Source organism: Puma concolor, chromosome D1 (assembly GCF_028749965.1).
Source record: "Puma concolor isolate L17-30 chromosome D1, mPumCon1.1.hap2, whole genome shotgun sequence".
Lineage (NCBI taxonomy): Eukaryota > Metazoa > Chordata > Mammalia > Carnivora > Felidae > Puma > Puma concolor.
In genome coordinates, this window is record NC_141676.1 from 33151058 (window position 1) to 33169857 (window position 18800).

At 34.5% G+C, this 18800-nt stretch overlaps 1 protein-coding gene across 1 annotated transcript in view; it reads left to right on the forward strand.

The window, feature by feature from the left end:
- KIF18A (kinesin family member 18A) overlaps window positions 1-17980 on the forward strand; it is an 81467-nt gene extending 63487 nt beyond the window's left edge. Inside the window, exons 15-18 of the mRNA XM_025928553.2 lie at window positions 8049-8487; window positions 9274-9381; window positions 15024-15133; window positions 17320-17980. Coding sequence (XP_025784338.1) covers window positions 8049-8487; window positions 9274-9381; window positions 15024-15133; window positions 17320-17402 — 740 coding nt within the window. The 3' untranslated portion in view covers window positions 17403-17980. The remainder of the gene's footprint in view (window positions 1-8048; window positions 8488-9273; window positions 9382-15023; window positions 15134-17319) is intronic.
- Window positions 17981-18800: the final 820 nt, after the last annotated feature.

Below are 18800 nucleotides of genomic sequence, written 5' to 3' on the forward strand. Positions count from 1 at the left end.
TTATTCTAATACAGTCTTCTATTTCTACATTGTCTTATTTCCTCTCTTTTTTTTTTTTTTTTTCCTGCATGTAATTCTCTATCCTGATTATCGTGTTGAAAAATATATACTCAAACATCTGGTGACCCTAGTTATATTCTGTGTACATAGTTAGGTCTTTCAGCTTTACTTTATGGTGATCTCCAAAAAAATAGTTTTGGGGAGCCTGAAAATGTGAGTACCTATGTCTTTATTGTTATGGTTTGTCTATGAAGAATTCTGATTTCCCATTTAGGAGGTGTGTAAGTCTGGCACCAGTGTATTAGAGCAGTAGGAGAAAAATCTGTGCATTCATTATTGAGAAATTACTAAAAAAACCCTAATGTAAGCTGTGCATGATGGCCCCAAGTCTCCACCTGTCCAGAGAATAAAACCTCATGTCTTTTAACATGGTGATGAAGGAATAATCACTTGGCAGGACAGATGATATTGATGGGGTAAGAATTTAGGGGGTCCGACTTCCTTATACAGACTTTCAATCAGTTCTGTTTTTAGCTCTACCCTGTGCCTTCAGAGTCATCCTCATGCCTCCAATTCCTGAGATTTTCTGAGGCTTCAGAGAGCTAGGTTTTTATTTGTTTTTGTCTCATTCCTTACATTACTCTTATTTTAAAAAATGTTTTTGCTATTTACAATTTTGGAGGAGCAATTATACATTTATTACAAAAGTGGTCAAATGCTTTAAGAAGAAAATAATATTCAGAATTTTTCCATCCGTAATCACTAATATTTTAATAGATTATGCATATTTCCTTCTGCTGTTTTCTTTAACTTTCCCCCACCTTTTTTGCTTGCAGAGTTTGTATGTGTATGTTTTTTGTTTTCAAAATTGAGATCATGCTGTGTGTACAATTTGTACACTACTTCATTTTCCCATATTTTCAGATAATCTATGAAACATGGCTTTAAATAATTTTGTAGTTATGAATGTCCCATGTTTTATTTAGCCATTATTCTAATCGGTTTCATTCTCCATGTGGTAGGGACTCCATCTTGTGTGGGAGTGAAGAACATGCATCTTGATTATCAGCAGGCCTGAGTTTGTATGCCAGTTCTGCCATTCCTTTGTTCTGCCATATCTTTTTACTGATCCAGTGAGTTCCCTCAATACGTGTTATCAGTATGCTTTGCCCATAACTTGCTAATACTCAAGTAGAAATTAGGGTCCACAAATGGGGGACAAATGCATTCCTTTTCATGGATCTAACAGCCCCAGGAGTATAGAAAAGGAACCAGAGCTCTAGGTAGTATCAGCTAGAAACTTTGCCATTTGCCCAAGATCTTCTGATCCATGTGTAGTGTGGTACCAATGCTAGGAGCAAGGCCCACAGGTTTGGGTACTTTTTGTTCCGTACTCCTCTCAATATTGAGACAGCTGGGCCAGGACTGGGTTTGAGGGCCTCTTAGTGCTACTGCTAGTATTCAGATATTACCATTTTACTGTATCCCATAGCTTTGTCTCATCCTTTCTACTTCTACTTCATCTACTCCCTCATTCCTATTCCTAATGTAAGGGACTCTAGTAACATTCTGCCAGTGTCTTTTACTCAACTCCCAGGGATAGCACTGAAGGATGAGGTGGGGGAATATTTTGTCATATTCTCCTCCATGTCTGTCTTTATTCTAGTTCTAGGTACACAGTATCATCCCTAAAGTCCTCTAATGTCCTAGTGTGCAGATAATATTCTTCCCTTATCACCAACATTAAGACAAGTTTTCTCCTATTTTTATTATATGGTCATTTTAAAGGAAATGTGGAAGGAAAGCTAGATGCCTCTACTCAGATTACCATCTTGGTTAAAATTGATTGTCTTTTGCAAAGTTTAACCTTCATGTCCCTTCTTGTACCATGGATGCTTCTAAAACAACATGTACAAGGTGAAGCCAACCAAGTTCTGGTTCTTCCAGCGAGAAATTCTTCCAAGTATTTGATGCCTTTCTGTCTTCCCTCCCTATCAAAAAGAAAAGGTTCTGATATCATGTATATCATATATTATTTGATCAAAATGCATTCATTATGGGACCACATTTGCATTTTGAAGCTTCACTAAATACGCATTAAAATGCAGTGGCTCCTTTTTAAGGAATTGAATGCAACAATCAATCAACAAGGTATTGGGGGTGGAGCAGTCAGTCCTTGTATCTGAAATCACAGTAGGTCTATGCCTAGAACTGAAGATAAATCTGTTTCAATTGTTAGAGGGTGTCTAGAGATGAATTTGCAGAGAAAGTAGAGTGCCTGACCTAAAAAAGGATACTCTTTCTGTATCATTCTGTTCACTTAAATCTTTCCCTCCCTTTGTATAAATTCCTAGGAGCCAAAGTCCATTTTCAGTAATTGTCTTTCTGCCACCCTTTTCTAGAACCATTTCCTACTGAACCTCTCTCCTCTCTCCTGTTCTTTCCTTTTCCTTACCCAAGCATGATAATAACAGCCATCATCTCTGAATAAGAAGCTATATCCTCAAACCCCAAAAAGTATCTGCTGCCTCAGGTCCATGAGCATCCAAACTAGACAGGGAAGGAAGCAGATTCCTAGACACCTGCATTTACTTGAATCAGAGTTCCTCAGTAGAGGACAGGACCTCAAATGTGATAAGTGGGAGTGGGGGGAGGAAGCTGTCAGTAACAATGAGGATGCCAAATTTGAAGGAATGACATTTAGGACCTTTTGAACTTTTCTGTAATTGCTCACATAGAAATGGCTCATGGTTTCACTGAAAGTTGTCAATTTTGTTGATTAAATTATATGAAATACTGCTCCTTTGTGTGAAGTCCTTATCTTTGGTCCTGATTATTGGGCAGCTAGTCACATGTATGTATGTCATTGAAAATGTTCTGAATTTATATAATTTTTATCTGGTCATTTGATTACAACACCCTTCCCACATCCAATCATACTGCTACCAGTCTAGTCCAGGCTCTCATTTTTTGCCTGAGCTGTAGCAATAGCTATGTTACTGATTTCTCTGTTTCCTCTCTCACCCATTCATATTGTTATCTACACATTAAACAAGGCAATCTTTTTTTAAAACATAAATCATATCACCTCATATCCATGTTTAAAATAATCCTCCACAGATAGCCCTTTGCACTTAGAATATCTCATTTTATCTCATTCATAAGCCCTAACATTGGCTGGCCCCTTTTGAACTCTCTGGCCTCTTCTTATTTCTGTTTTCCCTCTGACTCACTACACTTCAATCACATTAGTCTTCTTTCTTTTCCTTGAGCTCAACAAATTTATTGTTGCCATCGGGTCTTTGCACTTGCTATTTCCTCTGCTTCTTTCCCAGATCTTCGTAGGGCTGGCTCCTTCACAGCCGTTCAAGTCGCATCCCATCTCCCATCTTTAGAATCACCTTCCCAGGCCATCTAATTAACACCCTTCCTATCTCCCATCGCTCTCTATTACATTTCTATGTTTTATTGAATTTAAATGAATTTGTCATGATTATCTTAATTAAGATAATTTACTTTTCTTCCCTCTCTCCCCAGAAACGTAAGTTATTAAATGTCTTGTTTACTGCTAGATTCTCAAAACCTAAAAAAGGTCAGGAACATGGTGGGTGCTTAATACTGGGTGGATGAACAAATAGTGACTTCTCTTTATACGGATACAGTCCTCTTAGTTGTTTCTCTTGTACCAAAGCTGACGAAAACTTTTTTTTTTCCTTTTGTAATTAAAATAAACATTGATACTAGATTGGAAATAATAGTAGTGACTTCTTTTAGGTGTCTTGACATGGTTGCTGTTATTATCTGGAAATGAATTTCAACATATTCATTTATATCCCATGGATCATAATTGTTTCAGAGCAGTAGAAATGCAGTATACTTACAATGTGTTGAAGAGCTAGAGTCCCAAAACTGCTATTTCTAGACCATAAGATACATTGCTACCTACTGCCTCCTATACTCAAATATATGATGATGCCAGTTGGTTTGGGGGATGGAAATGCCCAGGAGAGAAGACATGCTGTCCTTCCAAGGGGCTACCAATCATTTTTATCCCACTTTTTAAGAGCCTATAACAATGCATTTTTAATTTGCTATCCTCTCCTGTGTGACACCATGTTCCTGAGGTATTTCATTGACTATTATCATCTGTTAGAGTCCCTTGTTCTGCAAGTCTGTAACTGCATGATTCCTTTTCTCATTTTATGAAGCTTTTTTTAAAGGAATTATAATCTGCCTCCAGGTTCCTTCTTTATCATTTCCACTCTGTAGGCCCAAGAATTACAGAATCTTGTTAGATAGTATTTTCCCAGTCTGAATCAGGGGAAACTACAACTGCCCCAAGCCTTGTCTTCTGGAAAGTTACTGTACATCCTCTAATGGAAAAGTACAGCAAATCTCTTTTATAGACATAGACCTAGCATACCCAATGGTTCTTAAAGCCTATTAAAATGTACAGTGTCCCTAACCTAACAAGTCTCCAGTTTGCCATGCCCACTTAATATACTTCACTTTATCGCCTAAAGGAGAATAATTGTTTATCATATAATTGTATTTATAGATTTTGGAAATCATATTCAAAGTCAAATGTCAGTTTACTGTGTTCTTTTAGTTTTCATGGATTAAATGGAGACATAATCTCTTTATCAAGTAACAGTAGATTGACTGCTGAATTTCTATGTAAGCCTCTAAATCTTGTTTTTAGTCTGGTTATCTCCTGTGCCTTTCTGAGCAACTAGTCAGCCTAAGTAGTCCTGAAATGACCATCTATTTTCTGCTCCCTTTTTATTATTGTATGTATTTAATAATTGAAAGGATAAATATAAAAGAACCCTCTGGATTTGTGTTTTGCATGTATGTTGTAGGTTTGTAGCATCTCTTCTTCCAGGCACAGGAAAACCATGGTATGTGAATCTACATTAACTACCACATCTCCATGTTTCTCCTTGAAGTTATCATATCTTTCTTTCCAAGAGAGCAGAATTATGGCTAAAGATGTATCATAATGACATTGCTGTTGATTTCACTGACAAACTGTTAGTCTGATGATATCAAAATTTGATGTTGGGTGTATGTTTAAATTATCCCAGAGAACAGGTGGATATTTCTTCAGTGTCTTATGGAAGACCCCTGTTTTCATATTCTTTACAAGCAATAGGGTAAAAGTGGTCCACCATCATGGGAATTTGCCCAGTGCCACTCCAGAGATTATCCCTTTCTAGATACTATGTACAAGAAAAATAGTGACTCTGGATAATCCTTACCTCTTGAGATTTCATGTTCCATTGTGTTTTAAGTTTTACAATATTGTTATGAAGCCTGCATTTTTTTTTTAATTTTTTTTTTTCAACGTTTACTTATTTTGGGGACAGAGAGAGACAGAGCATGAACGGGGGAGGGGCAGAGAGAGAGGGAGACACAGAATCGGAAACAGGCTCCAGGCTCTGAGCCATCAGCCCAGAGCCCGACGCGGGGCTCAAACTCACGGAGTGCGAGATCGTGACCTGGCTGAAGTCGGACGCTTAACCGACTGCGCCACCCAGGCGCCCCAAGCCTGCATTTTTAAAGAACACTTAGTTGTGTATGCTTTACCAACACTTTTGGTTTATATTACAGTTTACTATCAGCTTTGGTAAACTGGATATCTGATAAACTAAAAATGAGACATTGTTTGAAATGTGTTCTTTTTGTGATAACTGTGTATAAGGTATTAATGGAAAGTAAATTATAACTTTCTCTGTAAAAGTAGTAGTGCTAACAGTTGAATCATATTTACATATCTAGAGCCTTTCTTTGAACCTTAAGTATTTTATAGATCTTACCTAATCCTAGAAAACTCCCTGTACATGAAGGTAGTATTCCCCCCCCCCCCCACCGGCCTTTTTTAGGGGGTATTAATGCCCACACTGCTTAAGTGAGTTGCCCAAGGTCACTCAGTGAGTTGTTGCTGAAGCCAGAAATAGAATCCAAGTCTCCTGACTCCCAATTCAGCTCTCTATCCTCGATATAGTTTTCTATCCTCTATATACCCCTGCTGCCTCTCATGGGAAAAGAAGTTAATCTTCCAGCTATTAATAGCCACCAAATTGGTGGTAGCAGCACAGTGGAGAAAAGTAACTGTCTTTACACTGCAGCATTAGTATAAAAATATCTGGTAATGGAAAATTTGACAAATGTCATGTTAAAGGGAGTGGAAAATTATTTTAAGATCTGGATCTCATTTATCTAGTTCTCAGAAAAGTAAAATTCCTTAGTAGAACAGGGATCATATTTTTCTTCCTGTTTTTAAATTGTCTTTCCTAGAGGGTAATTGTCAACCTAGCCATAGCAGAGCCTATTGTCAACTAACATAGTAAGAATAATGCACGTACTGATTATTATAAGTGATTATTATAAGTGTATTTTCTAACTGGGTTGAAAGCTTGAATTGCTTTATTGAAATATGTAACACTTACACAGCTTTCAGTGTTATTTAAGTTAGTATTATATCATAAAGCAAATGTAGCATTAGTTGGGAATCTTACTGCATGATTTGAAAACATGGGCAGAAATACACATTGTAGTTTCCTGACAATATACCTCCAGCAAAGTTGCTTCATGTCAGGCACCTGAAGTTCACCGTGAATGAAACTGGCAAAGCAGGGGAAAGTTAATTAAGAAAGACAAGATTAGCACACTGGAGCTGATGAAGTGTATCGTTATGTATTCAATCAATTCATTATTCTATATATTTTAAAAAGGTATTTGAGAGGTAAATATTAAGCCTGTCTAGATTGTGGGAATTCAAACTTAAGTTCAAACAAAACAATTTGTCTCTTAATTTTGGAACAAGAAACAGGAATTTCCTTACTAATAATCTCTGGATATCATGTTTCTGTTTAAAGATCACTAAAAGCCTTTAGTCAGAAGAATGACATCAACATTATGTTTCAAGTTTAAGTGTAAGAGAGAAAGGATTGGTGGAGGTTCGAAAATACTGAGAAAGTAGTGGCGAGAGGATAATTACAAGAGTGTAGAATAAGACTAGAGGTCAAGTACAGATCTTTAGGGAAATATATACGTTTACTGGATGAAGTAAAAAGAAGGTAATAGATGTTGGAGAGGGAAATCATTTTGAAAAGCTACAGAAGTTGTAGGATAGAGCTAAGAAAAGTTCATTAAACTTGATGACCTCTTGACATTTAGGAGACTTACTTGTACAGAGTGATAAGGAAGGGCCATGTAGGAGTATTCTGACCTCTGCATATTATGTTCATTTATCTTAAGGTACTAATCTAATTTTCAAAAACTGATGAATTATGTATGGTATAGGAAACAAATGATCAGAACGCTTTATTAACCACCATATCTGAGATAGTAACAGATTTAATTCTTTCATTCACTTGGGATTTTATCGGTTATTGCCATTCTTGTTAATTTAGACTAGACTGCCACCCAATTAAAAAATAACTGGTGATATTTTATAATCTCTAAGTTATTAAGTTATTAATCTCTGTGTGTACGATTATTGAGTACTTTTTTGTTATCTTAAACATAAATCAAACATAAAATCTAAATTCTGCTATCTCTAAGAATTAGGGTTGGTATTAGCCATTTATTATTTATTTTCTGTTCCAGAATCTCTTTATCATGAGTTCACTAACATTATTTAAAGTTATTAGCGGGGCGCCTGGGTGGCGCAGTCGGTTAAGCGTCCGACTTCAGCCAGGTCACGATCTCGCGGTCCGTGAGTTCGAGCCCCGCGTCGGGCTCTGGGCTGATGGCTCAGAGCCTGGAGCCTGTTTCTGATTCTGTGTCTCCCTCTCTCTCTGCCCCTCCCCCGTTCATGCTGTGTCTCTCTCTGTCCCAAAAATAAATAAAACGTTGAAAAAAAAAAATTTTAAGTTATTAGCAATAAACTATGTTTTTTCTTTCCAACTTTCTTTTAAATTTTAATCAGTTGGCAGAAAATGTACTTTATTATTGGTGGTGATGTTGTTGTTTAACTGATATGGTTATTGGAAAATTATTTAGGTGACATTATTGAGCTTCTTTTTAATTTTATTGAATAGGTACATCTTCAAGTGAATCTAATCTGTTTAAAATCCTTCCACAAAAAAGAACCCGAAGAAAATTAATGCCTTCTCCCTTGAACACAAAACATCCCCAAAAGTCTACACTGTCTGAAAGTTTGCAGCTCAATGATTCTCTCAGCAAAGAACTTCAACCTATAGTGTATACGCCGGAAGACTGTAGAAAAACTCAAAATTCATCTATAGTGACCTTACTACAACCATCATCACATTCTACAAGTTTTCAGACCATCAGCTCAAATGTAAACAGTGATAATTCTCTGAAAATGTTATGTGAAGCAGGTATTCCTCTCAGCAGGAGGAAAGAATATGGACAGGAAGATTTGGACTCTACATTTACTATATGTGAAGACACCAGGAGCTTAAAGAGTAAATTACCTGAACAAGAATCACTATCAAACAATAACATTTTACAAAGGTACAAAAAAGAGTATTTACCAGTTCTTTTTTTGTTTGTGTTTTTATTTCATTTTGTTTTGTTTACATAGTCTTTAAACCGTAGCTTTTTTTTCTTCTTAAGTTATATTTAAGGTCTGTTTCATGAGTCAAGTATGCTATCTTGATTACAAAAGTCAGTGTTTTACCTTCATTAAATCTTGTTTTTATAAATATTAATCCACTAACACAATATTTTAAAGTCTTTAATTTGATATCTTAGTTGATTGACCCTCAGTAGACTAGAAGAAACCTTAAGGTATATTTAGTTTGTCCTACCTACTCCAAAGTTAGATGATACAAGCCATCATCAGAGGATTACTGTGTTTACTTTTATTTATTAATATGTTCACTAAAGAAAATCTCACATTTTTTATTCACGTTCAGCGAACCTCAGCTTACCCTGAATCATCATATATCTAAGGTATGGCTGACTACATGTCATCCAAGCAAACAGCCTTCTCACTTCTTCTCAGTTCATGTCCTGTACACTTCATCTGTTTAATCACAAGTAATCCAAATATGGGAAGAATGATACCTTCACCTTTCTATGCTGTTGGGGTGCAGTAATCTCTTGAGAGCAACTCTTTCTATGAGATAAAAAAGAGAGAAGAAAACCCTAGGGCAAGCAAGAGAGGCTTTATAGTCTACAATAATATTTTTCTTTGTATATTCATACAAAATAATATTCTAATTATGAAAGTGTATGTTCATTTTTCTCCATAGTACAAATCAAAATTACTCATTTTATTTTTTATTTAATATACAGGCTTGCCTCTTCTTCATTTTCAACTAAACATTCTCTGCCTATACCAAGCATAGTACCATCCTACATGGCAATGACTGCGGCTGCCAAAAGGAAACGGAAGTTGACAAGGTACAATTAAACATAAACTGACTCAGTATTTACATAAGATCATCTTTATACTTTGTTTCCTATAGCTGCTTTTTATTTCATGTGATTAAACTGTGAATTATTACATATTTATTTAATGTTTCTTTACTTTGGAGAAAGAGAATGTGTGTGAGCGGGGGAGGGTCAGAGAGAGAGAGAGGGAGACAGAATCTGAAGCAGGCTCCACATTTTCCACACAAAGTTGATATGAGGGACTTGAACTCACAAATCATGAGATCATGACCAACCTGAGCCAAAGTTGGATGCTCAACCAACTGAGCCACCCAGACACCCCCTGTGAATTCATATTTAAACGTATATATAATTAATTGCTCTGAATGCAGCACTGGATTTATATTATCAAAAGCAGATCTTGATAAATCCCAAGTATTTCACTTGCTATTTACATAAAGTATTCTATATCTCAGATAATTAAAAATAAGTTGAAAAGTCTTCTGGCCTTCAAAAATGTCATTTAATTTTAACTTTTCTTCTGGTGACAACTTTTACTCATTTGGTATTTTTCTTTTTATACATTAATTAATTGCTTCAGTCCTAAAATATGTATTTTGATATATGACTAAATGTATTTTGATATATGACTAAAATGTAATGAGCAAAGAGACTTCTATTTCTGGCTATGACAATGTAGCTTATATCAGACCGAGCCCACCCATCAACAAGTTATAAAAGCTGATAAAACACAACCAACGGCTGCTTTAAACGCACTGGAGAACAACCAACGTAGCCAAGACTTGAAGGTCTAAGATGCAGAGGAAAGGAAGACAAGCTATAGAGAGTCAAACCTTCTCTGCCTCTTTTTTCCATTTAGCATTTGCCAAGCATCAAGTGTAGAGGCCAAGCACAAAATGGAAGACTCCAGCTACCAGCAGTCTCACTGATCTAAGGAAAGAAAATAGTTCTATATGTAGCTTTTGCCTTCAAGATGTTTGCCAAGTTCTGAATTCTGTGGCATAAGAGGCCAAGAAATAAAGCCGAAAGAAGCAGAAGTATTAAGTAGAGTTTTGACATTCTCATGCAGCTGGGACACAAAAACTGTACCGGGATCCATCAAGAAGAAAAGGTGCTGTTAAACCTTCAGGATTTTATTTGAGACCCTTGAAGGCCTGTGCTGTAGGAGTAGGGCAAACTGGAGATAGACCAGTTCTTAAAAGCCTGAAACAGACCTTACAACAACTCAGTCTCTTTTTGGATCAGAGTGATCTAATTCTGTCCTGACTGCTTGCCAGAAGAAATTAATTTCTGAAGAAGTATACCTAGAGCATATACAGGGTTTTGGTTTGTTTTACATGTTTAGCACTTAAGCAAAAATCACCAAGTATGCCAGGAGACAGGACCAAATGACTGAAACCTGAAGATCCATAAGTGATACAGATATTAAAATTATCAGGTAGGGACTTTAAAATTTTAACTGTGATTAAGTTCAACAAAACAGTGACAATTTCCGAAAGAACTGTATTGTATTAAAATGAATCAAATGAATATTCTAGAACTGAAAAATGAAAATCTACTGAATTTAAGAATAAATAAGTAATAAAAAAAATTTTTTTAATAGATTAGACACAGCAGAAGAGAGTTTAGTGAACTGGAAGACAGATTGACAGAAAACTATCTAAACCAATGTGCAAAAGGATAAGGTAGAAAATATGGAAAAGAGTGAAAAAGACATATGGGACACAATTAGATCTAACATGTGTGTATTTTGAGTCCCAGAAAGAAATGAGAAAAAGAATGGGGAAAACAGTGTTTGAGGAGATACTGGCTAATAATTCTCCCAAACTGACAAAAGATAACTAATCACAGATTCAAGAAGCACTGCAAACCACAAACAGCATTAATACTACAAGAAACATACCTAGTTACATAGCAATAAAACAACTAAAAATCAAAGACAAGGAAAAAATCTTAAATATACTGAATTATAGGACACAAAGTCCATTTTGTAGTCTTTATATCCCACGACACTGAATGCAATGACAAGATTGTAGTAAATGGTTATATTATAAAATGACTGAATTGCTTTATCTCTTTTTCTTTGACATGTGATTATGAGGAAGAGTATAAGATCCTAAGATAGGATAACTCTTTTTAAGTTTACTGTTTTCCACCATGAACCTCTTATCATCTGGGCTAGTGTAAACAAATTTACAAATAGTCTGTGCCGCATAGAGTATTACCTCATTAGCATATTTAAGATCTGTCCTTTTCCCTTCCAAAGTATAGCAGAACCTTGGAACATAGATTTAAGATTCATGGATTGATTTTTCTAGAATGTCTTTATCCATAACGTTTAAATTTCTGTATTTCGCTGTGGCACAAATTTGAATGATGCAATTTGTCTGGCTCCTGTATGAGTATCAATCATTTAATGAGTGAGCCTAGCTAACCATCATGTTTCATCCATCTTATCACTAATTTTCATTGCGTCAATTGTGTTATTCTTTCTGCTAATTAGTGTTGGAATTTTTGGTTCTTGTGGTTCTTCACTGATAGCATGCTCTTTTGTGTTAACTAAGATGTAGCAAAAGTTTATAGCTAATTATCATTTCAAAATGTTTGCATCATTATCAGAATCAAATGAGTTTTCAAGAAATGTCCAGGTATGAAAATTATATTTAGAGTGGTTTTAGATGAATTAAAGAGCTTCCACATGAGCAGCTAATATTGCGAAATAATATTAAAGGACATATGAAGAAAGTAAGATTTCTCATAGCCTATTAATTGCTCTATTACATTCCCTCTGGTACCAATAATTAGATCCTGCCATTAACTAAGGTTAAAAGAGATTAATGCTAGAAATATACATAATTACTTTTTTTCTTTTTTAATCTTCCTTTTCCCCAATTAAGCCTACATGAGTTTGAGAGTAATAAACTCTGGTATTTTCCACTTAGCATATTTTCCATTTTATGTACATATTTAGGTGTGTATGTGTATTCTAATGTGGTTTCTAAAAATGAAGAAGGGAAGGCTCCATATGTATAGTTATTTTAATTATTTTGTACCAGTTTTTCTCTCTGAAAAAAAAAAAAATTACAGTCCAAAAAGCACTGGATATTCTAAAAACTTATGAAACTCAACTTTTTAGTTACTGCTTAAGTTGAGAATATGAAATTTTGAATCATTTCAGATTATTTAATACCACTATAGCACACTGATTTAACTATAAATCAACCTATCAAATTGTACTTATAAATTATACTAATCAGAGTTTTGGAGGTTTGTTTGCTTTGTGTTTATTTGGTTAGTTGGTTTTTTCTTTGTTTCACAATCTAGCTTAGCACCCAGAAATGAGTCTCACATTCATAATACATTTTTGGTTTGTTTTGAAAGACATCTAGGGGTGCCTGGGTGGCCCAGTTGGTTAAGCGTCCAACTCTAGATCTTGGCTCAGGTCATGATCTCACAGTTTGTGGGCTCGAGCCTGCATCAGACTCTGCACGGACAGCACAAAGCCTGCTTGGAATCCTCTCTCACTCTCTCTCTCTTTCCCTCCCCTGCTCTCTATTTCTCAAAAAAAAAAATAAACCATAATAAAATTCTGAAAGACATCTAATGAATCCAACTAGAAACTATCTCAACTGAAAGAATATGAGATGCATTATGCTAACATAATGCAGAAACATACTACTTTTATAAGGGACGGGGTTAAATCTTTACTTTCATTAATAGTTGTAACAGTATATTTGACACATAACCAGAAGAGTTATTAAATTTCTTCTCAATATAGTCTTTAACATAATTTGAATTTTCACTCCTACCAATTTTAAGTCTTTTTATTTTGTGATCCAACATAAATCTAAAATAAATTTATAACATGAATGTTAAACATTTCGTTAGTGGACTGTTTTATCTAAATCCTAAAAAACTGTTTGCAGGTATTTTACTTATATATAAATATATAACTTATTTTTTATTTCATTCCTCAAAATATGAAGATTCTTTCAGATAGATTTATTCAAAAGCCTAATTTTCAAGTAAAAACAATTTATGAGTCAAAACAGAGGTCCTAGAACCAAAGTGAAAAATCGTACCACATAATAATAAAGGTAATTTTAAGATAAATTGTTAGGAAAACTAACTGTTATCAAAAGTAACCCATGACATTGATCTCTATACTTGAAATAACCAAATGACCAAAAAAGAATTTTTGCCTTAGACAGCGGATACATATATTATCCAAAAAGGGCAGTTAGTACCCCAAACAGAATTATAGTAACTTAGTTTATTTAGCACCATTTAGAAATGGAGAATTTCTACAACCAAATTTGTTTGCTTTCATAATACTAGTACTTTTTTGTTAGCATTCTGAGTAGATATAATTTATATTCTTGAACAGAGTAGGCAAAAGTACATTTGGAGTACCATAATTACTTTTCTCACAGGCTCTAGAAAAATTGAGGTACATAGGTTGATTTATTTTTGCCAGCACTCAGTGTGCTCATGCCTGTTTTTCTTTCCTATCATGGTTAGTTGCCATTTCTGACCACTGTCAGTTACCATACAACTGATCCATCTTCTCCCTATTCCACAAACACACCCACATCAGTTTACTATTTGGTTAGAGCAAGCTGTTGCCATAACAGGGAAGCCCCCAAGTGTTAATGCAACCCACATTCAAATTAGTATCAACTTGTAAAATGGCATATGATATCTTTTTTAATCAGCAACTCCCTTATTTGAATCAGTATGAAGGGGGGATGTTTATCCTTCACTGGATCCCAACCCTGCCTGTTAAAACTTGATCCTCTTTGGATTAAGAAGGATTGGATTGCTATTTTTCAGGACCCAGATCAAACTCCTCTTATCCACAGTCTTTCAGTTGTTTTGTTTTTTCTACTTTTAAAATCAGGAACCTACAGCTCCTTATAGTTTAAAAACCTACAGCACTGTTTTTTGCTTTACCTTGTATTATTTTGTGTATTTGTCTTATTTGTCCCCCACTCCCCATAAATTCATTATGTAAGTTTTCAGGACAGGGGTTATTAATGCCTAACTTATTTGTATATCCTGTAACATGAGGCCATAGTAGTAGGTGTTTAGTCATAATATGTCACCTCAAATTGAGTTAGAAATTTGACCCTTTAAAATTTTTTTAAGATAAAACAAATGAAAATAGGCCATTCTTTTCATTTCAGTTTCTATAATTGTAGTAATCAGAGAGAGATTCTCAGTCTATTACCATGCTTCGATATAAAAACAAGGTTTCCAAAAATCTCACTTGTTTATATTCTCCAGATTAAGGTTCATGCTCCAAATGTATAATATGAACTTGGTTTTTAACCTCTTGCAGGGTGCTCTTTATCTCTACACTTGGAATAATAGAGTTTGCTTATATTCTAGCAGGGCACTCTGAAAATATTTTGTTACAGACTTGTTACATATACCTACAGACATAATCTCCAACTTGAGTAAACATCATTAAAATCACTACATTTCCCTATGGGCCAAAAATGTGTTTAGTACCTCCAATTTTATGGAATGTTGCAATTTAACTGTTTTATTATTTCACTTTCTCTTTAATCTTTATTGCATGTAGAATATGTATTAGAACTTCAAATATAAAAAATGCTTTACTAAAATATATTTTTTTTTCCCTCAAGTTCTGCATCAAATACTTCATTAACTGCGGAGGTAAATTCTGGATTTGCCAAACGTGTTCGACAAGATAATGCAAGTGATAAGCACTTACAAGAAAACAGACCAACAGCAGGTATGTCTCAGCTCTTAATTTGAGATTTAATAACATGATTGCCAAACATATGTATAGTACATTTTTTTTTACAGTGTTCTCATAAGAATCTCCTTTTATCTACCCATTACATTTACTACATGGTAAGTGTGACTTTCCATGTTACAGATAAGAAAATTTAAGACACAAAATAGAAAACACTTACCTGAGATCACACAGATATTTCATGGTGGAGCCAGACTTCTAACTCAGTATTCTTTACACCCATACTGCAGAAGAATTCATAAATAATTTAAGTAATAATTGAAATAATTAGCTAAATGTATTATTTAATAAGTTAATGATTAACTGTATTTTACAGTTTACTTGCAATTTATTAGCTTATTATTTTTAATAATTTGGCCTCTGAATCATTAGTGTAATTATTGCCAGGCTTCAATCTGTATCTAGTTACAGTCGTATTGTAAACCACATTAGCAAGTTGCAAAAGATGCTGATGGAGACAGCTACATCTTCTCAATTGCATACGGCAGTGACGTGAATCTGTAGTAACAAAACCACATCTTTGGTAAAAGTAGAGGTAGTAGCACAAACCAGCATCTGGGCGTTGGTGTCCAGACCTTTGTCTCTCTGACACTGTAATTCATAAGACTTCATTTAGGAAGTATTTCTTTACTATGCACTGACTATATGCTAGGTTCTGTGACAGATAGCAAGATCTTTAAGACCCAGTTTGGTTTCTTCCCTAAAGTAACTTGTAATTATGGTGCTTGGAATTTAAAGGGGTTTCATGAGATAATGAGGGTTTCTAAGAATAACATGAAAACTTTTTTTTTTCCCTGTCAATCCTCTTTATTAGAGTAATACAAAATCTCTCAATAGCTTTGTATCAATAAACCCTTACTTTTTGTGGTAGCCAGTGGCATCCTTAAGTTCAGTGGAAATGTCTTTAATGAAAATTTTAAAAATCAAAAAAGTCCTGAAATGTAAAATTTACTACAATTATTTGGTTAGCATGCCAAACTTAATAATGTTTAAAAATGTGTATGTGCAATTAGTATAGATATATATTGCCCCATTGGTCTCCTGAAAAATTTCCCCAGGAAATCATAATTTACAACTAAATAATTTATGATATTTCTCAAATAGAGATTTGGTTTTCCTCATATGCTTATTTCCTAAGAGTGGTATAAAAAATGCATTAAATATCTCATGTATAAAGAGAGGTGAATTAAAAAATTCTACAGAGAAGAATGTAGGAGTTGATACTAAACTGCAGTGCTTGCCAGAGCAAAGAGGAGCTAAAGCTAAGTTAAAAGATTATGTGTTATTAAGGATAATGGAGTACTTAGAAAGAAGTATTGGTTTAAGGGGCAGTAATAGTTTATGTGTATTAGGATAGCCAAGTGAAAATGCCCAAATACACATGAGAAATTACTAGAAAAGTAAGAGAGAACTAGAGCTGCCTTTCCTAGAATATGTTTATCTGAGTTTTCCAACTAACAATGTACAAATAAAAAAACAAAGGAACATCAGTGGGAAAGAAGGTAACTGCTATTTACTGAGAAATAAGAGTGTCAAGAGACTACGTGCCCCTGAAACTAAAACCTAATGTGACCAGGAAAATGGATAAGAGATTAGGCTGATCTGTAAAGAAGTCAGTGGCACTGTTTTTAGCGGCTTGGTTGAGCAGTCATGGTGAAGGCTTATGAAGAACCAGAGGAATGGACATTTGAGAGGTGGCAGGAAAAGGAATAAGGGCTATGGGATCAGGATTAGCACTTAGGGAAGTACTAGATGCAAATTATACTCTTAAATAGGAAAAATATGAAAGTTTAAAAGTCTTAGGGAAGTAATCCCAAAGAATGAGGGGAAAAAATGATGCAAAAAAGAAAGAGAGCAATGCTTGTAGAATAGTTGAAAAAGAACAAAAGTAAATGTAGTGGTTTATTCAGTGATATTACTTGATACCTGTCAAACTCAGTTGACAACATGGAGAAATGATTTCCTATTTTTAAATGAATGTTGTTAATGTTTCTTTCATGTCATGTTTTAAATCATGTTAGTTAACAACTATGAATTTAAAAAATAAATTTTTCTTATTTGGTTATAATTTTTAACAAATTTTTATACGTTGAATGAAAAGTGAAAATTATTTTTGAATGATACTTTTACCATATTTATATGTCTTTTTTTTTCCTTTCTAGACTATAAAAGAAACATCCATAAAGTAAAGGCAAACATGGTTAGAAAATTTGGAAGAAGTATTTCAAAAGGAAGTCTAAGATAAGTCACTTCAAAATCAAGGAAAACGAAATTGACACGTCTCCTTTTAAAAAGATTTGTTGCCAGTGCCCTTTCAGGAACTTATTTAAAACCTTTGAAAGAAGACCATCTTAAATAAAGCTCAGTTTACCCTAATTACTTTAACAAGCAGAAGATGAAGTTCTTTCTGTTTTATTCTTTTGTATTCTAAGCAAATATGAAATTTCAACAGAAAAAGTTATGGTTTAATAAAGTTACTAACATATTTGTTACCCTTTGAGATCCCTAAGTCAGCATGGTGGCAGATCAGTGTTACTATGCTACAAGTTGATTAGGACATTTTAGAAAATAATAGTGAGTTACATTATCCTTACTGTTTGTTTTAAAATGAGAATTTAGAAGTGATAAAATTATGGCACAGGATATGTTTAGTCTTACATTATTTTAATCACATGTGACTTTACTTTCCAAAAATACTTTGATGTACAAATGTACATATATGTGCCCATAAAGTTGTTGTAAAGATTATTTAAGTAGTCTTCATGAATAAAATACTAATATTGTTCCTTGCTACTCGGTATATTAAAGATGTAGATTTTACAATGTTGGCTTTTCTGTCTTATTACCACCCCTTACACACTTTAAACTATCATTTTGTGTAACATGTGAATTTTGTAGATTTGTATTTCAATTTAGATCAAGGTATATGGCAGTAGCACCAAGTCTGAAAATAATCCATAGATTCCTTAATGATAGTGAGACAATGTTTTTAATCATTCCTTCTCCTATAGGAAATATATGGAGCTGCAGTTAATCATATTGTTCACTTGCCGTGTTTGACCTGTTCATCTTCTGAGTGCAACAAATATTTGATCAAGCACATTTTTAATTTTATGTGGCCTGGGAACTGTTCCACCAGAACAAACAACCACTTAACAACCAGTTGAAACATCTTAGGACCTTTAATTTAGTCATGTTTTTCAACTTAAAATCTGGTGGGAGAGTATGAGATGGAATAATAATCTTTCAGGTTCCTCCCAACTCTGGGTCTGCAATTCCATATTTATAAATGTGCACACAGGATCTGTCATAGCAAGAGCCACCCATGCAATTTCTTTGGGGTCCCTTTGACATTAAGCCTTTAGTTGTGTTGCCTATTTACCAGTCACTTTCGCCTGTTTTCCTATCCATCTGTCTTAGGAAATTATGTGTTTCAAAAAAAAAAAACACATCCTTTTACTAGGTAATGATGAATAGCTAGCAGGATTCAGTGACCACACCTCATGGTCCACCTCATACCATAAGATGTGAGTGATTATTTTTTCCCCCATCTCCCCTCCTCCCCACTCTGGCAACCACTAGTTTGTTCTCTGTATTTATGAGTCTATTTCTGCTTTGTTTGTTCGTTTGTTTTCTTTTACAG